The sequence below is a fragment of the Triplophysa rosa genome, linkage group LG8, assembly GCF_024868665.1.
Source record: "Triplophysa rosa linkage group LG8, Trosa_1v2, whole genome shotgun sequence".
Classification (NCBI taxonomy): Eukaryota; Metazoa; Chordata; class Actinopteri; order Cypriniformes; family Nemacheilidae; genus Triplophysa; species Triplophysa rosa.
In genome coordinates this window covers 24,820,481-24,843,271 of record NC_079897.1, presented here as the reverse complement: position 1 = coordinate 24,843,271, position 22,791 = coordinate 24,820,481, and the positions used below count along the sequence as shown (strand labels likewise).

General features: G+C 38.5%; 2 protein-coding genes across 5 annotated transcripts in view; one reads left to right on the top strand and one right to left on the bottom strand.

The window, feature by feature from the left end:
- The window catches only part of eva1ba (eva-1 homolog Ba (C. elegans)), a 31,626-nt gene extending 21,592 nt beyond the window's left edge, over positions 1 to 10,034 (top strand). For all 3 annotated transcript variants that reach the window (XM_057339484.1, XM_057339486.1, XM_057339483.1), the window contains 3 exons: positions 5,927 to 6,030; positions 8,534 to 8,624; positions 9,200 to 10,034. In XM_057339484.1, the coding sequence (XP_057195467.1) occupies positions 8,558 to 8,624; positions 9,200 to 9,627 (495 nt within the window). In that variant the 5' untranslated portion in view covers positions 5,927 to 6,030; positions 8,534 to 8,557 and the 3' untranslated portion in view covers positions 9,628 to 10,034. The remainder of the gene's footprint in view (positions 1 to 5,926; positions 6,031 to 8,533; positions 8,625 to 9,199) is intronic.
- Positions 10,035 to 11,263: 1,229 nt separating this feature from the next.
- sh3d21 (SH3 domain containing 21) lies at positions 11,264 to 21,665 on the bottom strand. Of its 2 annotated transcripts, XM_057339481.1 has the most exons (17): positions 21,492 to 21,665; positions 19,764 to 19,921; positions 19,604 to 19,661; positions 19,042 to 19,154; positions 18,245 to 18,335; positions 18,075 to 18,136; positions 17,933 to 17,978; positions 17,483 to 17,577; positions 16,598 to 16,696; positions 16,189 to 16,240; positions 14,339 to 14,401; positions 13,760 to 13,883; positions 13,089 to 13,278; positions 12,784 to 12,861; positions 12,331 to 12,500; positions 12,187 to 12,250; positions 11,264 to 11,690 (listed from the first exon to the last, which is right to left on the bottom strand). In XM_057339481.1, exons 1-17 carry the CDS (start codon positions 21,493 to 21,495, stop codon positions 11,661 to 11,663), a joined length of 1,497 nt encoding a protein of 498 aa, XP_057195464.1. In that variant the 5' UTR covers positions 21,496 to 21,665; the 3' UTR covers positions 11,264 to 11,660. The 2 variants fall into 2 exon arrangements, with proteins under 2 accessions (XP_057195464.1, XP_057195465.1); XM_057339482.1 differs by lacking the exon at positions 12,784 to 12,861 and having other exon boundaries at positions 21,492 to 21,664.
- Positions 21,666 to 22,791: the final 1,126 nt, after the last annotated feature.

The following is a 22,791-nucleotide window of genomic DNA, read 5'->3' as shown; positions in this document are numbered from 1 at the left end:
CGTCTGCTCTCTTCCGCAAACCCAAAGTCCACCGTGTTTATCGGCAGCCACCTTATCTTCATGAGAGCTGGTAGTTAACATCGGCGGTAGATTTAGGCGGGGTCAGGGGTCAATCCCCGATCGGGATGCATTTGTAAACTTCTGCGGTATCTACACTGTTGAGAAGGCAGATAGAATACACAAATGCACACAAAACGCAGCCGCGTTGAATAACTGAGATTGGGTCAACCTACTGTAACCTGCGACCTGCTTTATTTATACAGAATCTTTTTTTAGGTTCCAAATTTGCGCAAAAGAGAAGCAGAAGCAACTGTTCCTGTAACTATGTTTGTAGATCGTTGTGTTAAAAATGCAAAGAGCTCGTTTGATTCTGAGGAAACGAACATTCTTATAAAAAGTATATATCTTAAATGCAGCATAAGTCGCTTTGGATAAAAGCATCTGCCAAATGAATACATTAGAATATTTGATTCGTATGAACTATAACTATATAATTTACATGTTTGCATTTGGTACACACTTATGAAAAGCGACTTGCTGTGCATTTAGGTTATACATTTTATCAGTGTGTGTGTGTTTATCAAACCCACAACCTTTGTGCCACTAACACAATACTCTAACAATTTAACACATAAAAAAAAAAATCTTGATTACGAACACACAATTCATGTAACAATTCGCCATTTTCGTTTTTTAGAAGTTATGGATTTGAGTTTCGAGAAAATGTGCCATAATTTCAAGAAATGTGCTTAAGCAATCGAGAAAAACTGTAATAAGATGTAGTTTATAAAAATCTCCCATAACCACATCTGCATCTCTTCTGACCCCACATGGGGGTCACGACCCCAAGGTTGAGAACCTCCGTCCAATGACATGACGCCGTTAAAGTGGCGCCGTTAAAGACTCTGACATCTCCACATTCACATGTGTCAGGTCTCACATGATTGATCTGGAAGAGAGAAGAATTTGGGCCCCACTTATCTGAGTTTGATTGATTCAGACGCATATTACTCCAGACGCTCCTTTTGGGTTTAATGACCAGTCTGTGTTTTTAACAACTCCCAAACATTCTTTCTCTGCCTCATCTCTGTTTTTTATGAGCTGGTGGATTTTGGTTGAGAGAGGAAATATCTGTATCCAACAAATTGACAGCAAATCCACAGTTAGGCATTTTCTGGTGTGAATAACCGAGCACAGCTCAGTCGGGACTGTTTGCTCTGTTTGTTTAATGTATGCAAAATGCTTGAATGAACCTTCACCTTAGTACATCTTTTTGGGGTTAACAATGTCCACCCATCCATGGAAATGATGAAAGAGTCATAGAGTAATCAGAGGGTCCATGTAATAGATGCAGCATGTTTCTGGAGATCTGCAAAGGCCTCAGGGGTTAGATGGATCTACAGATGAGATCACGCTCTATTTGAGGAGCTTTGGAGATGGGATCACCTGAGGGTTGCTTGGTCCATCACGCACACACTTTCTGGGCTTTTAATTTAAACACACACACGTTGACATTCCATAAACATCTTTGTTTTATTGTTTATACACTAGCTGGTTATAAATACTATAGACCGTTTCATCGGACGTGCGCGCCAGGACTGCAGTTTGGCTAGTGTCAAATAATGTATATTTTTTATGTTTATATTAATTATTTTATTGTATAATAATTGCATTAAATAAACGATTTGTTGACCTTTGTTGGACGTTCAAAATTTTGGAGAGGCAAATTGAGCCGGTCTTCTCGGGTTCTTTTAATTGTTATCAGAAGATAATGTACAGGGACTCAATTGTTTGCAAATGTACCGGAAGTTAGTACAAAATCAATGTGTTACAATGGAACATTTTCAGGACATTATACAAGAGTACTTAAAGAGTAGATAACTAGGGATTTGAAGGTCCTACTTTGGTTTATGGAGTGTCCAACAACAAGTTTATGTACAGAGAAGGTGTATTATTTCGTTATAATACGCAGTTATTCTTACCTTACTTCTTGACCGACTCTCAAATGGTTCGTTGCGCGATTCATCGGTCTAATCCCCTCCTTTCCGCTAGCCTAGTCTGCTGTGATTGGTCAGATGGTCTAGTCTGCTGTGATTGGTCTACCGCGAATGAGGCTCACGAGCTACAGTGTTTGGGGGAGAAGAGTGAAGTTTTTGCGGGCAGTCCTATAGCAAAACGTAGGCGGTGACTATATGTAGTGACGTAAATCCACAGCGGTTCGCGAATCGGACTAGAGACGACTCGTTTGCGTGATTCAGAGTCGACTCCATTTTTTCCAAGCCAATAACTTTTTTATTCATTCACCATCGGATTTACAACTTGGCAGACTGCTTACTTTCAAACACGCCAACATGACACACTGCATGAAATGTAATTTTCATGATCTCATGTTATGTACTCTTTAAAGTGTAATTAGTGTACTTTTTTGGGGTTGCAAATTGGTACAAATTGGTCATAATCTCATAGATTTCTTTTGGATTATTGCTCTGTTAATCTTGTAGTGCATATTGGGGCTGATGATCTGTGTCCATGAAACACACACATAAGTGTTTTCTCTTTGGCATTTGCATAAAGTATTGAATCTCCAGTATGAGACACACATCTGTTCTACATTAACACCCAACCCAAGAGCATAGCCTTCAGCCACAAAACCCCCACTGATACCACCACCGGCTGGCAACTACACCCTCTGTTATATTAACTTCACTCAATGGATGCCCATCATGAGCATGTCATGAACTTGTTATGACCTCACAATGGGATTTTGAATGGATGTTCCGACCTGATCTCACAGGATCGTAACTATTTTACAAGGTGGCTAATTCGTATGAATTTGTACACAAAACGTACAATTATTAGCAATACCGAAGCCCCTCCCCTGCCCCTAAATCGCCTCCAGATGAAATACCCCCCTCAGTAGCTACTGGCAGGGTGCCCGTGCAAATGAGTTACACAGTTAAATCCGCTAGATTCCCTGTCAAGAAAAACAAGGAAGAAAGACACTCTGCACTCTTTTGAAAATGTTAGGGTAAAATCCAGGCCTGTGAAAGAGCTCAAGCGAATTCACATAAGGAATGGCTTTGCCATACGTCTCCTCCTGAACGGTTTAACAGGCAACTCAGTGGGTCTCTCAGCTGTGTATGTGTCCAGGTTTACTGGTTTGAAAGTTACGCTCAGCACCTTTGGGTTCTGCGAGGACAGACTAAAGTTTCATGGGGCTGCATTGATGATTTGTGGGGAGAGCTTCTGAACGTTTGGTTGGCGTTCAGGTGAAGCTGGCTTATGGGAGGAATCAGGACCTCAGAGACTACACGCTGGCTGAGAAATAGTAAAGTCAGCATTTCTGCACATCTGAACGGTTGTTTATGGAAAAATGTTAGAGATTATGATGATGTCAGGAGGGTTGTGGAGTTCTGCGCAAAAAATAACAATGTTTCAAAGTTAATGTGACTTCAGGGACAAACGATATCCCCTCCAGTCTTCATTCCAACACAGATGTTTCTGAAATTAGAAGAAAATAAGTCATCATTTTTGTGCATTTCAAAAGAATTTTTCATTTTGTGAAAATAGGCTTACGGTAGAGATGTTTTAGGGCAACACACGCCATTCCAAACCTGTATGACTTTCTTTGTTCTGCAGGACACAAAAGAAGATATTTTGAAGATTTTGGTAAGCAAACAACATTGGCCTCCATTGACTTCCACTGCATGGACACAAAACCACCGAGACGTTTCTCAAAATATCTTCTTTTGTGTTCCACATGTGAAACAGTCAAACACAGGTTTTTTAATTTTATTTTTATTTTTGGGTGAGCTCAAGTCCCTCCTTGAAGAGTAACAACAGTCCAGGTTGCTGTAAGACCGACAGCAAAGAAGTTTTTAAGAATATTCTATATGTTTAGACCAGAGGTCATGTAACCTGTCCACAGAACAAAGAAACCTCATTAAATGTAGGTGTATCAGTCACCGAACTCCACAAGTGGTTCAGTCAGTATGCCAGGAAATTCCAGTGGCTGAAAGAACACTTTTAAGTATCGAAAATATCCATGTGCTTGTTTTGGCCGTCGGTGTGTCATAAAAACGAGAAGACTGCACTGGCCGCTCGGGTTATGTTTTTCTTTCGATATTAGTAGATTCAATTATAGCCTTTAATGTCATGGATTAAATTCTCTTCATGCTTGGTGGTGATATTTTTGAGTGCAGCACAAAAAGGGAGTTGTTTGGTCAGGTTGTTAATGAGCGATGTGTCCTTTGGCTATCAGGACTGAAGCTTCTGTTGTACAGCAAGACGAATTGTTCCAAAGGTCACTTCATGCCTCACAATTCATCGACTTGAGCTCTTGATTTAGATTTACTGTGATTTCGGAAACTGAGAATCTCAGAATGTCTGATAAAGGGGAACGAACAAATAAGGAGGTTTTATTTAGGTATTTGCACTCGGTCACACTTTTTCCTGTCGGATGGAGCCAAATCCAGGAAATGCTATTTTGGTTTTCTTATTGCGAAAATGAAGACAGTTGTCACCGAATCTGACAGTGCTTGGGCTGTCCCCTGATTTATTTCATGTTTATAGTTGTATTTATAGTTTAAAATACATTTCTGTTGTTTTTTCAGGCTTTATGCCAGTTTGATCTGAAAACTGATAGTGTCTTTCCTGTATTAAATCAACCATTAAGCATACTGTTTAAAAAATGAATGAATTATGATTTTTTTTCAATCTGCATCCCTCTTGAACTTTAGTCAGGGTAGATGCCATATTGTATGTCATTTTAAATTAATAAAAGGAGCCGTCTGTCAATCGGCTTCCAGCAGACAGTCATGAATGTAAATAAGATACATTTTGACTGCATATTGACAGTCCCCCAGATGTCTGAATGTCACATAAATTGGAATTTTCCATTTGCTTTGTCAGGCTTAAATGTACCATGTGGGCAACAAAAGTAAGGTGTGAGAGAAAGCGAGAGAGCGAGAGAGAGAGAGAGAGAGTTTAAGGTTATGGTGATTGTGGGGCAGGAGGTCTGTTAATAATTTCCTCCTCAGGGAAAAAACAAAACACAAACAATCAACAGGTTAATGGCTGTTTAGACATAGGCCGACATTAGTCTTTGTGCTGTAAATGTTTTAGTGCTCTCCAGTGAAGAGAACAATTTGGCTAATCAGGTGAGCAAGCTATTACAAAGAAAATAAAGTATGCAATATGATATATCAGTGGGTTCTGATACTTTACAAAACTAAATCCAGAACCTGAAAAAACAGCGTTTCTGGATTTTGGCTCACTATTATACATCACTAAATCACAACTGATAAATTTAATGAATTCAGTTTTACATGTGGAGTTCATTGCATTCTGATACTGTATTTCTGAACTTTTTGGCTAACTTTTTGGACATAACTTCTTTACGACATTTGACAGTGTTTTAAATGAGGATTTATTGGATCGGGAGATAAAGTAAATTAAACATAATATGTTACTCATACAGGAAGTACAGTACACATGAAAATAAACCAACACGATCTGCCACATCTCAACCCACAGAAGAGAAGACTTTCACACCATCTGCCATTAAGATTTCAAGCTTGTGCCTAATGTCTAACAGCTGAGCTTTATTCAGTTTTGAAGCTGAATCATTTAGGCTTGTCATTTTGTCATTTCAAAACAAACCTACTACAATATAAAGAAAAGGCTTCTTTACAGTCAGTTCACTGTGATTTGTTTATCTCTGTTTATTTCTCTTAAGAACTCACTTAATGTACTGGGTTCCTGTCTGTAAGGATATTTGTTGAAGTTTGGTGAAATTTTAAACAAGAGTTCAAGGCTGTGCGTTGTCAAGCCGACTTCCTGTGCCCACTGAACAAATGCGTCCGTCATTTGTTTGCTCTGCAGATCTCTCGGTCAATCTGACGTGTGTGCTTTCTTTATTGTATAGACGAAGGACCACAATATTTGCACAACACAGGGGAGAGGATTCGTTCAGCTGAACCAAAAGTTCACAATGAAGAAGAACTGAACTTCTGAACTGCTTTTTATATGGTAAGGCATTTTTATTGTTGATACATTCAATTTTAAAGCTCCCATGTATGAAATCTAGTGGCATCTAGTGGTGAGGTTGTGAACTGCAACCAATGGCTCACTCCACCCCTCCCTTTCGAAGCCCTACGGTGGCTGACACAGGGCTAAGATGGCGTCATGTTTTCGCTTCTTTCCCGAAGAAGATGGCGTATTTACGAAACATGCTCTTTAGAACAGTTTGTCCGTTTAGGGCTACCGTAGAAACAACATGGCGAATGCCATGTAAGGGGACTCACGGTGTATGTAGAAATAGCTCATTCTAAGGTAATAAAAACAACTCTTCATTTTGTAAGGTCTTTATACACCTCTGAAGACATAGTTATGTCTATTATATTGCATTTCTGTCAATACATCCTCCAAAAAATGACACACTGGACTTTTAATGCTTTGGAATTGAATAGAATAATTATCGATGTTAGGAAAATGAAGAGAGGATCTTGAGGTGAAGTGTTCACTTATTCAATGCAATAAAATTCTGCTTTTTAGAAAAATGTGTAATAATAATAATGTGTATTCACTTTGATGTGTTTTTACATTTCTAATGTTTCTTAGAATGCTTAACCATTACGTGCAGCACAGTGATGTCATTCAGTCAGAACAATAGTGCGCTAGAAAAGCCAAAGTCAGCAGGAAGTTCTGCTTGACTGTTGTGGATGGGGTGAAGAGGAGGGGACGCAGGAAATGTAGTAAGATCCGGCAAGTCCCTGCGTGTTCTGTGGTGCCTACTACGCGACATGGAGTCAGATTCAAACCAGACGCAGAACCGTCTTAGGATAGAGAGGATATGCTTGTTTGGGGTTATAAATATGACCTTCTCAAACTCTTGCCCTACTGTACTGTAGGGTGCGGCTCTATTTGTTGACTGTAGGAAAAATGAATCTTTTCTTGGGAGTTCACAGCTAGAGGAAACACACTATAGAAACAAACAAAACATTGAAATGCATTGGAGTTGATGTCATTCGGGAAGCGGCTCGGATCATCTTTTCCTTTATTCGGACATAAAAGAGCCTAGCAGATAGCAAACAAAAGCACCAAAAGCAAAGGCCTGAGTGCTGTCTAGACGCTATAAAGTAGAGATTTGTAAAGGAAAATGGCCTCACTAGCTGGTGGTAAAATTGACATTTTGACCTCGCAAAGAGGCCACAGTCTCACGGGGAATTCGTGTAATTGTCACAAACCGTAATCTATTAATTCGTGTTCATCAACACGAATTTCCCCCTTTTTTCGTGTCACCCAGCACGACTTTCCAACAAATGTACTTTAATACGCGATATCTTTCATATGTATAAATATATATCGACGCAATCTGATGGGAATTCATACCTATTCTACAAGGTGGCTCATTCCTGTGAATTCCTATTTCCTACGATCTTATTCGTATGTTTTGTTATGATATGACTTTTCCCCTGTGACGTTAAGTTTAGGGGCAGAGTTAGAGTAGCCATTTATCATTGCTTTGCCACCTCGTGAAACTAGCATTTTTAGCTAAATTAGCCTTTGCGGCTGTGATTTTAGGGTTTGGGGTGAGGTAAGGTGTTGGTTAGCCCAGTGGTTCTCAAACTTTTTCGTTGTAAGGCCCCCTTTGTGTAGAGTGCATCGCTTTGCGGCCCCCCAAATAAAGACTTATAATCTTAAATTTAACATTTTTATTTAAACAAAAACATATTCGGTTATACAATGCTGAAACATCAATTCTTTTGTCTGGTGGTCTTATTTTTCTGATGTTTGATTGCATAAAATCTATGATCAATTTCTATATTTCATAAAATGCCACAAAATCTGTGGCCCCCTGGATCCATCTCGGGGCCCCCCCAGGGGCCACGGCCCCCAGTTTGAGAACTACTGGGTTAGCCAACTCCTAAAGTATTTGCGATTCTTTTGATATCAGGTTAGAAATATATAAATGTACATACACACGCGGTCTGTGTATTGAAAAATTGTCGTGCTGGTGACACGAAAAAAAGAGGAAATTCGTGTTGATGAACACAAATGAATAGATTACAGTTCGTGACAATTTCACGAATTCCCATGAGACTGGGTTGGGTGATCACATGGATGCCAGGGCGGTGGACCTGCATGATCTTCGCTTGGACCACCAGTACACAATCCTATGAAACCAATGCCTTATCGACAACTTATATTTTTATATACAGTACATTAACAATATGTTCAAGCTGCACATTTTGTTTTGATCAGAATGTGTTCCCAGGGATCAAACCCAAGACTGTTGTGTTGGTGCTTTAGCAAACAGATAAAAAGAACACATGCTTAATGCCATTCAGCACACCTTAATGGCAATGAATTTTGCACAAGGAGTGTCTGTTTAAATGTGGATTTAAGAGGTTTTTGTTTGTATTAGGATAAGGTTTCTGTTTGCCTGTGTTTTTGAGAGAGAAAAGGAAGTTCTCGCTATGTAGCCTACTGTGCAGAAAATCCACCTTATTTTCAAATGTTTATCTTTTAGGTTTGAAAATAGCACGAAATCACAATGAACGTTAAAAGGAAGGAGATGGATTTCTTGAGCAACACTATTGCTGCTTACGCTCACATTAAAGGTTAGTGCTTTTCTAATATTTACAATTAAAGCTGAAGTTTGTCTCATCTGCAATATTTATATACAATGACAAATAGGTTGATTTCCCCAAAAAGTGAAACACTGGTCCTGTCATGCTATCTCAAAACATCATTTTGTTCGCTTGAGGTGGCTGTTTGACAACCAATGGCAGACGGAGGGACCATTTGGGAAACCTGTTTTAATCTCAATTTTTGCTATTCTGTTTAGTGATAAAATGGTGCAAAAATGACACACTTTAAATATGAATGTTAAAAAGTTCAAAATTCTTGTCCTTCCAATCTGTATGACTTTCTCCCGCAAAACCCATAAGAACATCTTTTGAAACACATTGGTAACCAAACAGCATTGGGCCCTATTGATCTATTCCCTGAACACAAAACCACTGAGACATTTCTCAAAATATCTTCTATTGTGTTACACAGAGTAAAGACATGAACACGTTTTGAACAACACGAGGATAAATAAACGACAGAATTTTTAGAGAACATATTTTGCCACTACTAAAATGGAGATGTACATTTATTAATCCATCTCCGTTTTCTTCTCTCTCTTCAGAAAATCCAGAGAGTTTCGGCCTTTATTTCGTCATTGGCGTATGCTTCGGTCTAGTGCTCACTCTCTGTCTCCTGGTCATCAGGATCTCTTGCAAACCTCGCACCACAACAGCACCTTCCACACCGGAGAAAAAACAGTTAAAAGACTTTAGCGAGGAAGAGGAGGAGGACAGTGATGATGAAGAGGATGAAGATGCGGGAGAACTGGAGCACCCTGTCCTCCATAGCACCACAGAGATCCCCGTGGGTAACCACCAAACCACTCCTGATGGAACTCTGAACAGGAACGTGTTCACCTCGGCCGAAGAGCTGGAGCGAGCGCAGCGATTGGAGGAGAGAGAGAGGATCATCAGGGAGATCTGGAGAAATGGACAGCCGGATATTCTGGGTGCGGGGACGGGCACTATTGGAAGGGTGCATTACTACTAACATTACTTCAGTTCAGCTCAGAGCACTACTTTCACAGACTTATCAATGAATGACCATTGCATTTTGCATTTATTTTTTACATTGGACTGATGTGATTCTGTAAGCAACAGATACAGCCTTAAATGATGTCTTATATTTGAACTGTTGTCAATCCTCAACTCATGGTGCAGCACAGACTATCACAGGGTCCAGACTTGGATCCAATATTCTAAGCAGTGTTTGTGAATTGTAGGAGATAATGAGAGGCTCGCAAAAAGCAAATGCACTTTTGTACGTGCCATTTTGTGTTAAGATGTTTTAAGCTGTTTTTTATGTTTTATGTTTTTATTTTTAAGTAATGCATTCCTCTCCCTATAGGTCATGTCATGCAGTAACAGAAAATTTGGTAAAAAAAAAACATATTTAGCGCTTTTCTACGTTTATTTACCCATTGGTTGCATTTGCAATCTAAATCCATAACATATCAGTCAAAAATATATTGTCGAATCTATTCAGCTCAAGCATTCAAAATATTAGTTACAAAAAGACAGTTTCACACACACTACTTTAGATCTTATGCATTTTCCGGTTAATGTCATGGTTGTTTTGTCATTTGCATCAGTATTAATAGTCTATATTTTATACATTTCTATGCATACCATTTATGATCAGTGCACTTATTTTATAAACGGAACAGAGCACACAAGCAACCAAAGGGACCCGATTCAGTTTTTGTTTGTGTAAAAACTCTCCATGTGTTTTTAGTCTTTCAAAGTGTTTTTTTGGTATTTGGGTCCATCTTTAATCCTTTGTGTTTGAATTAAGAAACACACAAAGAGTTCTTGGCATATACAGTATGTACACTTTGATTTAAAGATCATTCAGTTTAGCAGTTATCCAAAACCCAAACAGTCTGACAAGTCAACCAATGTCTACAAAGAAGTGTTTATATAGAAGATAATGCCAGTATATTCTAATGCAACAACTTTTGTCGTTGTTTAAAATGGTTGAAGTTTATGAAGATACTTAAGTTAAATTGCCTAATATGTACAAAACTCACATGGCATCAAAGACAAGCCCAAAAAAGGAAATAATTTGAGTGTCTTTGTGAATGGTGGTACTGTAATCACAGGGATAGGACTCAGAAACCTTACAAACATGTTTCTATGGGAATTAGTTTATGTTGCTGTTAAAAATAGCCGATTCCCACTGATTTGTCAGAGGCTATGAGGATCTAATGTATTCCACATGGTTTCCAGATGTTGTTTTTTGACTGAAGAGAACATAAATCCGCACCAGTCTCTACATCTTTCTCACAGGGAAAACTGGGAACTTTCAGATTCTGCTTAGTTACCAAGCAGCGCATTCTGTCATCGACCCAAAAAAGCTTAAAAATAGCTGTATTATTTTCATTTTTGTTGGTGAAATGTCAAAAATTGTTGTCAGTTCATAAGTTCTCTGTTTGATCAGGATATTGGGTTAAGGAAATAAACAGTGACTATTTGGATAATTCAATTAGAAAAGAAATTCGATTTCTATATTTGTGTGTCATATAGACAATTCATCAATGATCATTTTAACAGACACAACTTTTTATGTAGATGCAAGATGAATTTTGTGATTTAAACAAAATGAAGTCTTGAGATATTTGACCATATCAGTGGAACTATTTATTGCTTTTTGTCCACAGGATACAACCAAAAACAACACAACAACATATTAATAAAACGAGTGTTAATACTTTATCATATGTTTAACCCTAAATTACCATCATAAAAATATAAGATACTCAAATATTTGGTATTTACACATTTAAAAGTGAACACGTATTAAGAAACATGTGGCAGGTGCTCCCATAACCATATGAGCTGGTTACCAGAATATTAAAGACAAAGTCTTTTGGAAGAATAGTTTTGGTCCATTGAGTCAGAAATTATTCAGCAGGTAACATCTGTCAAGTGTCTTTACACTCTCCAATTCCTCCGATATTCCAGGTTTGTCTTTACATTGAGGTGCACAAGGGGTGGTGAAATATGCCCGATATTTTATGGTGACTATTTTTTCCTTAGAGCCTCCACTTCATCCTGCAAATATTCAAATCACACATGGTTTATTGTACAACTACAAGTATATTATGTATACGCAACACTGAATATTAACATTAATATAACATCATATTGCGATTACACTTTATAAAAAGAACTCGGGTGACTCTCTATTCTTAAAGGCAAAATACATATTACAAGAAAACAGCTAAAGTAAACAGCAAAGCTCCAATGTACGAAATCTGTATCAGTTGTGTATCAGTAACTCAATGCTGCCCCCTTGAGGATATAAACGGTACACAACACTGTACACATGAAGTGTAGGCTTATTTATAATTATAGCAAGCTTAAATGTACTGGAAAAATGCCGCAAAATCAGAGAAGATTCCCTGGAAAAATGCTTTGCGGTTTGTTTCAAAAAGTTTATACTTGACCCATTCATAGGTTGAAATAACCCAACAGGTTATTTGTGTGTCTGATTTTGAAAGTTGATTCATAACCCTTATAATAACCATGTCTTACAAAATAGACTCACCTGCAGTCTGGTCCGTTTTTCTCTCTCATCTTTCACTTCATCTTTAAGCTCCTGTATGTCTCTCCTGTCCAGGAAAGAGGGACGTTGCGGTAAAATAGAAGTAATACGATCATTTCAGTCTGGTTGTATGTTGTTCATACTCACTCGTGCTGAGCTTTGAGGAGATCCAGCGACATGCGGAGATCTTTGAGTTCTGTCAGCACAGAGGCCAGTGACGGGCTGTCGTTCTGAATCACAGTTTCTGTCTTAGGTGGGGAGGTGGACTTGCTTGGTTGGTCAATCTTGTTGGAAGGTGCTGAATGACCATCTGTAACCTGTGAAAAATACCACCAGTGTTGCGTAACCAGGTATACGTAGTATTTTCTATAACAAGATATTGTTTTCTAACCTTTGGTAACACGTTATAAGAACTTTCAGTAATAAGTCTTTGACGAACATTATACAGGGCTTAGCTGATCAGTCGTTCATGTACATTCAAATGTGATTATATATGATAAGTTATGAACGATTTGAAAGATACACTAACCAGTGATCGGTTAAGCCTTATATAGTGTAATAACTTCATTAATGAAAGTTATAATAAAGTGTTATCCAAACCTTTAGTAAGTCTGGGATATTTTGTGGTATTCCATCTTTCTTCTCTGATGTTGCACTGTGGTCTGTTTGAGCTGAAATCTTTATGAACGACAGACGTTATTTGCATTATTTATAAATGACAAAGAGAAGATTACGCTAGAGCATCTCAAACAGCTTCTCAAAAGACTAAAGATAGCAAAAGATTTTGCTTGTGAAATGGTTTCTTAATTCAAGAGAAGAGTTTCAAACTTTTACAAAACAACAAGTTGGTTAAGCTAGATTCTGGGGCGTGACCACGATTAAGATCTTTTGCGCACAAAACTCACATTTGAGGAGGTGGGGGGGGCTGTTGGTGGTCTTCTCAGCGGAGGTTTTGCTCTGTTGGCCGTGGGATGGTTGAGTTTTTCTGTGGACACATCTACACCGTCAAACTGGTCGAGGGTCTTGTCTTTAACCTCTTTCTGTGTTGGCGGGAAGAGGAGTTGTTTCGGTGAGGCAGGTGGTGGCTCTTCATTCCTAAGAGGAAAGAAAAACATATTACTTAAGTGAAAATAAATACATAAAATGTTCCAAAAAAACATCCAGAAGGTTACATGTATATTATTTGTCTGCATGTGTCTTTAAGTGTTAATGTTTAAATGGTGAACTTTAAAAACATCGCATTATTTGTTCTATCAATACATAATAATGCATCCTTTGTGTTTGCACGCCCGTCAGAACAGTTTTCTGACTCAGCCTTAGGACAGGGACGGTTCTGCTTCTTATTATTCATTTACCCAGAAAAACAGGAAACAGGCAGTTTGAGTTTGTTTAGTCCCTCAGCAACTCATAAAATCTCCATTCCTCTTCATTAAAATGGCCGTTTAAAGAGGCTTTGGAATAACACTGATGCTAAATGATTCTTTAACCAGGCAGAGAGTCCTTAGCAGAATAAATAAGCAAGCTGAAGTGAATGTTTCAAAAATTTCATATGAATCTCGTATGAAGCATCACCTACTTTGAAAGCATTTTGATGGGCTTCTCCTTTACTGGTGGTGGTGGGACCGGTGGTTTGTGTAGACCGGGCAACTTAATTTTACCAGGTGGGTCACTTCGAAAATCTTTAACCTCTGCTTTCTCACCTATTTAATAGGACAGAGCAGGTGATAAAATGCCATCGGATTGCATCATATTCCTTAGTTAACATTAATCGTAAGGTCCAGTGGGGCGCAAACGTGTGAAACGCACAATATGCTTTTTAGATCATTCAAGTTGTGCTGGAATAACATGAATCATCAGGTTTGTTGGCAACCGAGCAATGGCAGTCACCTCTACTGTATAGACACAAAACCAATGCAAGACTACGGGTTACCGACATTCTTCAAAATATCTTCTGCAGAAGAAGAAAATCATACAGGTTCAAAATGACAAGAGCGTGAGTAAACGATGACAGGATTTTCATTTTTGGCTAAACTATCGGATTATGCTAACTTTTCGTTATACTAATAACACAAAATGTAATCAATTTGAACGTCATGCATTTGAACCCCATTGTACCATACTGTACCGTACTGTATTGTGTGTTTAAAATGATTACTTTTAGTCTCTGTCTTCGAGTTTGTATCGGAGCTGTTCTGGTCCATCGCTGGCATCTGATTCGCTGAGATACAGAGAGACACATGTCAGTACCGTGTCAATGTAGTGCCCCTTTCTCTAACATTTGTTTGTCCATAACTGCAATACAACTAACAATTCGTCCTGCCCTGTCATTTTCTTGCAATAGATTTGAACACGCAAACACTCCCTTTTATAATTCCTTCACAAACTGCACAATATAAACATGATTACATGGAACACGTGCTGGAGGTGTCAGTGGCATGAGAACATTGTGATGTTTCACTGACAACTTTTGCGGTTTCCTGTGGCTACACAACCATTCTCATGGGTTCCAATAAACCAAAGTAGGTCCAAGCATTAACAACCCCTAAAGATATCACTTTACCAAGCAAAAATGACCTTATGTGGGATACAAACCTACAACCTAAGCCGCGTCTTCATTCATGTGGTGCACATCCCTGTACATTATTCAGTATATCTTAACAAACCAGATCCCCATCTTATACAACACTAGCTCACCCTCCATCATTTCAGCCAAATCCAACAACCGCAAGCATTCATCAACATTATAAAAGACACAGAATGATCTTCACATACCCTGTCAGTATTGCAGCATCACGCGTCTCTCTACATATGGCAATGAAGGGGTGTATATCGAGCATCTCTTTCCTCTAGAGCCTGTTCACATGACCTCTCTTCATGGCCTACAGCTTCCTGTCACAGCCCTAAACAGCTGCCTCGGTGTTTCTTACAGTGGTTTGCGGTGGTGAATGTGTATCAAGTCAGATTTCAATTGAGCTCCTAACAGAGATTTTCACACTAAATATAGTGCATGAAAGCTTTTAATGCCTCTTTACTACCGTCTCAAGAATGATATACAGGAGCGATTCAATCATGTAAACCTTCAGTTTCTGTCTGCTCTGTGAGGGGGTGGGGGAAAGGAGTTGGCCGTGTCTGAGCGCTTGACTGCAAAATGCGAGAAACATGTGAGATGAGCAGAACGCTCACTTCCTGTCCTACAAATAACAGGTGCGCGGATGAAGCTGTACAGATCGCACTCGTATTCAGGAGCTGATGAACTACATGAGTTATGAGTTATGTTCCTGTAGCTCAAATGATAACGCGTTGTGTTCAAAGGTCATGGGTTCAATACCCAGGAACGCACAAACTGATCAAATGTATGCATTCTGTCAAATAAATGAATGTAAACAAATAATGTGTACATTCTATCAAATAAAATGTTATAGACATTTTAATGTCATACGAAGTGATAAAAGTTAAAACTGATCTAGACTTTTGTTAATAGGATTTGTATCTGTGTAACAAATAAGGGAATGAGATAGACGCTGATGACTTAGCCTTCGATAAAAGCATACCTCATAACTCATGAGTCATTTATCTCTGACAAAGAGGCTTAACCGCATTTATTGCCTACTATATTTATATGATAAAGAAATCAAATCATTTTGGTTTCCAAGACAAAACGCACAGAATGTAAAACAAAAAAATAATTAAATATTTATTTTGTATGTGTGTGACACTGTCACTGTGTTCTGAAAATATTACAGTACATCAGGCCACGTCATTTAGCTGTGACTTATTCTGTGTTTAAAAGCTTTTCAATGGCTCATGTGTGACCTCATGTGGAATTCAACCTGACACGTGCCTTTACATGAATCAGTATCGTATCTTATAACAAACAAGCTCACACACCTCCAGCTACACCAAACCATCAGTCACCTGTTTTTAGTAACATCTCCGGCTACATCTGAAACCATCTGAAGAAACAGACTTGTTGAACCTGCCCTGCCACCGTGACGCGAGTCTTACCTGCTTTTTTCACAGAACCAAGTCTTGCCGGCGGCTGGCCTGCATTTGCGATCTGCGTCGAAGGAAAAACATCAACAAAACACAGATGAGTCCCTTTGAGATAAAGCGCACACTGTTTTCATGTTCAAGTCACGGAGCTTCCTCTCCTCAGAGTCAATTTCTTTTAATCCGCAAAAAGTAACAGGAAGAAAATAGTCATTTAGACTGAAGTTAGCCGTAGTGTCATCTTAGACACAGCTTTAGCCCCAAAAACAAAAGTGTAAACTGAAATGAATGTCCTTGGCCCAACGTCAGTTTTTTAAGCCAGAGCATTACTTCAACCCCACAACAATGTTGATACAAGGGAGGATCCTGTTCTCCGGCCCAGCGCAAGTGGGCCAATCCTGAGAACATGTTCTTTAACACTCACATGAAGGGCATCCGCTGGGATCACCATGACGAAGTTATCTGGAAAAAATCCCCGGCGTCCATTTAGTTCTCCCTCCCACCAGCCCTCGTCCTCGCAAGCCTTCGGGGGGAAAAACACACAAGCTGACTCTCTGCCCAAGAAAACACTTGCTTGTGTACAGTTGGTATGGCACAGGCTTACATTATTTGCGCTGCTGTACATTAGCTTTACATTGCATTACATTTCTTATGGAGTAACTTGTTTTCAGCTGCTTGTATGTGAAGTGAAACAAAGTGTTTTACAGAACAACTCATAAAGTTTGTTTTCTATTTTAACGGTGTGTTATATTTAATGGAATAATACTCATTTATGCCAATCTCTTAAAAGGCAAAATGGTTTGAATAACTACATATAATTGGTCGCTAGAGAGCTTAAATCTGATTTGGTTCGTTTTAAATAGACCACTTGGCAAGATGTAAACACCGGTCCAGAAGCACTTCCGGTCTCAGTTTTTATTTATTTCATATTATTGTTTAAATCTTACATTTATAATAAAATATATGTGTTCAATATTTTAATTCGGTTCTAAATGTTCTGTTGGTTCAAACGTTTACGGAGTGTTGGAAAACTAAAACATGACGTTCTTCTGGACCAGCCGGTTTACGTCTTCCGAAGTGTTCTATATTTGGCATATCTTACATATTTCTTTCTTCTCGTATAATAAAATAATTTACGCAAAGAGGTGGGGTCTTGAATCATCCAAGAGGCATTTATTTTGCAACAATGACAGCATAACTGCCCATCATCCCTTACACACAAATGTTTTTAGGTAAAACATTTTTCCATCAGGAAATATAATGTGTGCTGTATAAATACAGAGCAGCGAGCCGGTCACCCGTGACACACCTTGTTGATTATTGATATGACGTCTCCCTTCTTCAGGTTCAACTCGTCTTCGGCCACAGCCGTGTAGTCGAACATCCCACGACAACATTCTTTTACTGTGGAGAAGTCAGAGATGTTTTCAATCAATTCCACCGCATTAACCTTGTGACATACAGAAAAGCAATAAACCGGCCTTTGTCTGTATAGACTGAAGGTTTTGTGGTTGAATGTGAAGGCACAAGTTGCTTCTTATCTGGTATGAAGTCCTAAGGGAGGTTTCTTCAAGAATAGACTGAAGACTGCATTTGTATTGTCTTGAAACCTGTTTGTGTTTCACTGTCTCTGTCAAAAATAGACCAGCTATGGTACCAGTGCCATTTAATCCTCTTGAGCAACTCGAATTTAAGAGCCAGACAAACAGCTTTTCAATAGTAAAGATCATCATATTTACAATGTTTTTAGGCCTCTCACCATTGGATGTTTTTTTCCTTAGGCTTGGTCTCTGTTGTGCTTTTCCCTGATTTAAAAAAAATGAAAACGCAAATAAGTAAAATATTAAACGAATATATTATTTACACAAACTGAATAGCAAATTAAATACTGTATGCTTCACCTCTTTACTGAAAACAGCCTCAGAGAGTTTAGGTCTGGATTTGCTGTCAATCATCTTGTTGTCTGTATAAGATTGAGAGGGTCCGGTAAGACATATCACATTGTTTGAGAATGTTTTTACAATATGTGATGATTAGGTTCAAGAAGTGCTTATAAAAAGCTGCATTTTACCTTTTAAAGGGACAAAGATTTCTTTCACAAAATTGGACGGAAAGGCTCCTATTTGGTTATTTTTCTTTCCCATCCACCATCCATCTTCGATCTGCCAGGCAAAACAGAAACGTTTTTTTTTAATGAAGGAACATTTTCATGCAGTGAGGATTTAAAGCTTTTGTCACGAGTCATTGAATCATATAATGATTCCTTGAATCATTCACTCCAACAATCATATACAACCCTATATTAAATCCAAATACATGATGACAAAGCATCATTGACATTTTCGTCACAGATGTCAAGAAAGCAAATTTATTAATAATTTGTTGCTCATGTTTAAAGGACAGTGCAAGAACAAGAACGATTCGTTCACTTCGAAGATTCAACGAGTCGTTATGACCGAAAAGCCAAACTGTTAACGGTTTAAATGAGTGACTACTGACACAAAAGGTTTTAGTGAACTAAAAATCACACAAGTGTTATGAACAACTTTAACTGTATTTTTGTGATTTTTGTGTCTCTGCGGATGACCTCAAAGTACCGCGAGAGCGATTCGAAAGTACCGCCTTCCTGTGATTTTTCAAAGGGCTCTCGCGGCGCCGCATGAAGCACAGCATTAATGAAGTCACACCACGTATTGAACAAGAAAGGCGAGTAAACTAATCACAAAGCGTTATCATTTGTAGATAAACTATTATTCTATCCTGATTCCTGAACATGTACACAGATAGATAAATGACCACTAACAGCATACAAAACATCTCACAGAAAAGACTCTAAATTTCTAACGAAGTCTTGAGTTTAGAAAATACCTCTTTAAGAATCTCTATGGTCTCCCCGACAACCAGCTCGAGCTCGTCCTCGTGGACAGAAGTGTAGGCATAAGTCACTTCGCATTTTCTCGTCAGAGTCTTTGCTTTCTTCGCTGGAGAAATGAAGTAAGTGGAAAACAAATGGAGCATTTTTAAACACATGAAGGTATGAGGACGAATCAAACTGAACTGCTGTAGAAACACTTCCAGTTTTCAGTTTTACAAGAACTCTTTTATGACAAGCTCTACGCTGTTTTATAGCGGATATAGTATAGTCCTAGCCTATAGTCTTGATGTTGGTCGTAGGTATAATTTGAGACCGGATGTGGTGGCACAAACCTTTCATTAGGCTGCTTATTTTAGTACACCATGCCTTGGACGTCTTTAAGCACTAAAGCTTAAGGATTCAACTAAATGTGGGATGAACTAAACGCCAAGGTTTTCAGATTTGAGAAAAACATCGGGTCCATTACTTATATTATTATTGGGGGCGTGTCTATATTAATTATGGCCGTACTGCACAATGTTTGAGTGTTAAACGATGTACGATGAAGGGACTTACGTTTTCTAAGGCTTCTTGGCTCTCTGTTGCTGTCCCCTATTAAGTAAACAGGCACTTCCTGTGGGAAGAGAAGTTTTGGGGAGAATGACCATCATGGGAACTAGAAGCTTTGGCAAGACATACACACGGACATGGAAAGAGTTGTCTGACAGGACGAGACCTTGACGAAGTTGGCAGGAAAAATCCCTCTCTTCCCTCTCAAGTCTCCCTCCAGCCATCCCTCCTCTTTGCCGTTGGAGACGTTCTTCACCACGTCCCCCACCCGCACCGTTAGCTCGTCCTCCATGGTCGCCTCGAAGTCGAGAAGCACAAGCACCTCTAGAATAGACACGAGACAAGTAAACTAAAGTGACTGTGGAAGTTACTATTATGGCTTTGATTTTATAGTCTTAGATCAATGCGTTATATGTGACCCTGGATCACAAAACCAGTCTTAAGTAGCACGGGAACATTTTTAGAAAAAGACAGAAATACATTGCATGGGTCAAAATTATCGATTTTTCTTTTATGCCCAAAATCATTAGGATATTAAGTAAAGATCATGTTTCATGAAGATATTTTGTAAATTTTCTACCATAAATATATAAAAACTTTATTTTTATGAGTGGATGGCCTGTTACAGTGCCTCTGATTAACAACTTCAAAGGCAATTTTCTCAATATTTATATATTTTTTGCATCCTCAGATTCCAGTTTTAAACTGTTGTATCTCAGCCAGATATTGTCCGATCCAGACAACTCATACATCAATAGAAAGCTTAATTATTCAGATTTCAGATTGTGTAAAAATCTCAATTTCAAAAAATTGACTCATAAGACCAGGGTCACATATAAGGACTTTGTTCATATATGATTCGATGATCTAGTTTCTTATGATGCACTTTTTTAGCCACCAGCGAGATTTATCTTTAAAACACACGGAAGTCCTGAAAGGCATGAAAAAACATGATGAAAATGATATAGTAAATGGCAGGATTAATGGCTGTGAGTTTAAAGAGCAATACTGCAGCTGGAGTACCACAGCAATGTGTTTCAACAGGCCTACATGTGCGGTATGCGAGTTGAACTTCATTGAATTGAACTCAAGAATGCCTAAGGAGCGCTGTGCATGATTGGCGTTGAGATATGACACCATTGGGTCATTTTGGAAGATACAATTTAGATCCAGCCTCTATGACAGGTATTTCTGGGCGTAGCAGATTTATTACTCAATAGGTTTAGTATCTTACTAACCTATAAAACACTGTAATGAGAGTCATTCTTTCTCATTTAATGACCTGTAATCTTATTCTAAGGTTCTTTACCAAATATGGAGGTTTGATAGTTACACTTGGTATTAGACAAACAATTACACACACCTAACACATGTTACCCTTACGAAAACTGACCATGGTTTTACTACAGTTAAAATGGAAAAACCATGGTTACTGTAGTAAAACAATGATTATCACAAAATAACCATGGTTTTGAAAACCACGTTTTTTGTAAAAACCATAGTAAACGATGGCTACTGTAGTAAAACCATGGTTTTGCCCCAAGTAATCAATGCACATGGTTACTACACTTGTACCACAAAAAAACATGGTTACTTTTCGTAAGGGTATGTTGTAATACAAATAGTATATACACATTGTAACCGGCCAAGAAATGAGCGAATTAATAAATAAATCGATGCAATGCATTATAATGTTAGTAATGATATTAACACTTAAACAGAAGCAGTTTAAAGAGCATTGGAATGATGTACTTACTATTATATCATACTGAATTTGTGTTACAGACCATTTCCATGATCCTTATCTAGCGTAGACATAATACTACACAAATAAAACAAAACACAAACCAAGGATACAAAAGACATTATTTTGTAAAAAGGCATAACAACTCACCCATGGCCCTTTTAAAGCGGTGCCCGGTGCACCAACACGGATAAAATGTTGATTGTGTTTGGTTCTCAAAGCAACATGAAATCACGCTGTCTGAATAAGTGGTATTGCACAATCTACAGGGAGCAAAGGTATTCTAAGACCTCCTTCTTTCTAGTTAAACATCAGCATTGTTGAAAAAAGTCCCGGCTAGTCGCGACACGTTATACCCTGAGAAAGAGAGAGAGAGAGAGAGAGATAGAGAGATAGAGAGAGAGAGAGAGTAACAGGTGCGACAGGTTTGTGTAGGTATGAGCCGTCTGGTAAAGGAGTCACGTGTCATAAACAAACAGATTGGAAGAAGTTCAAAAAAGGCAGATTTTTTGTCATAGGATTGTGTTCTTTAAACATTAATGTGTTGATGTCATCTTGTAAACTTGTTCTGAAATTGTAGCGAAGATAAAGTGCTTGTATGATTGACAATGAAAAAGCATTCATTTATAGCGCGTCAGGCCAGTTTAAATAGAAATGCTCGATATTATTTTTTTAATAGACTTCTAAGGTCGGCTGCCTTGGCCAGAGGCACGAGTCCATCACAGCCGCTAATATAATTAAACAATGAATAGTAATATAAAGTTTATGGTGTTTAGAGGAAATGATTAACTTCTTTCTAGAATCGTCTGAAAACACATCTCTTCCGTCAGCACCTGGCCGATTAGTTCTGACTTCTATTTCTTTTCTACTCTTTCTATCCTTAAAAACAAAAAATCCTTAGCTTTGTATACTGTGATAGGTTATAGACCTTGCAAACAGCACGTGTGACGCGACTCTGTGGGCGGAGCCGAACTGGTGGCAGAAAGCATCTCAATTATCGTTCTTAACTAACGTTACATCATTTATTTTGCATTTGTGCGTGATAAACAGTATAGAAAACCGTACCTGAAATAAAATAAACAGAGAAACGAATATTCCGGATTTCTTCAGTCCAGCCTGTTCGTTTAATGGCTAAATGGCGTTAAATGTCATATTCAACGACGGTACTCCATAGGAAAAACACCATCATTTTTGCAATTCCCATTCTGACATTCAATAACACAAAAACACATTTTTGAAGGAATTGTCTCCTACGTTTCATTCATTGCTGATTTGTTTCCACTGTTTTTCTGCCACCGGTATGCTCGCGCAGCTGGCAGTGACGTAACCGTCCACTCCAAATTAGTTTTACTGCACTTATGCTTTTTGTTGTCCTTATGTTGTTTCATATTGTTTCTTTGAAAGTCGCTTTGGATAAAAGCGTCTGCTAAATGACTAAATGTAAAGTAGG

Bases quoted from the DNA above. Each gene is read 5' to 3' on its own strand.
- sh3d21 (XM_057339481.1), bottom strand. The intron at 18,336-19,041 runs GTATTTTCTAAA...TTTGCCTGGCAG, and splicing joins CCATAGAGATTCTTAAAGAG to ATCGAAGATGGATGGTGGAT. The intron at 16,241-16,597 runs GTGAGTGTTAAA...CCTTCGACGCAG, and splicing joins TCCCAGCGGATGCCCTTCAT to ATCGCAAATGCAGGCCAGCC.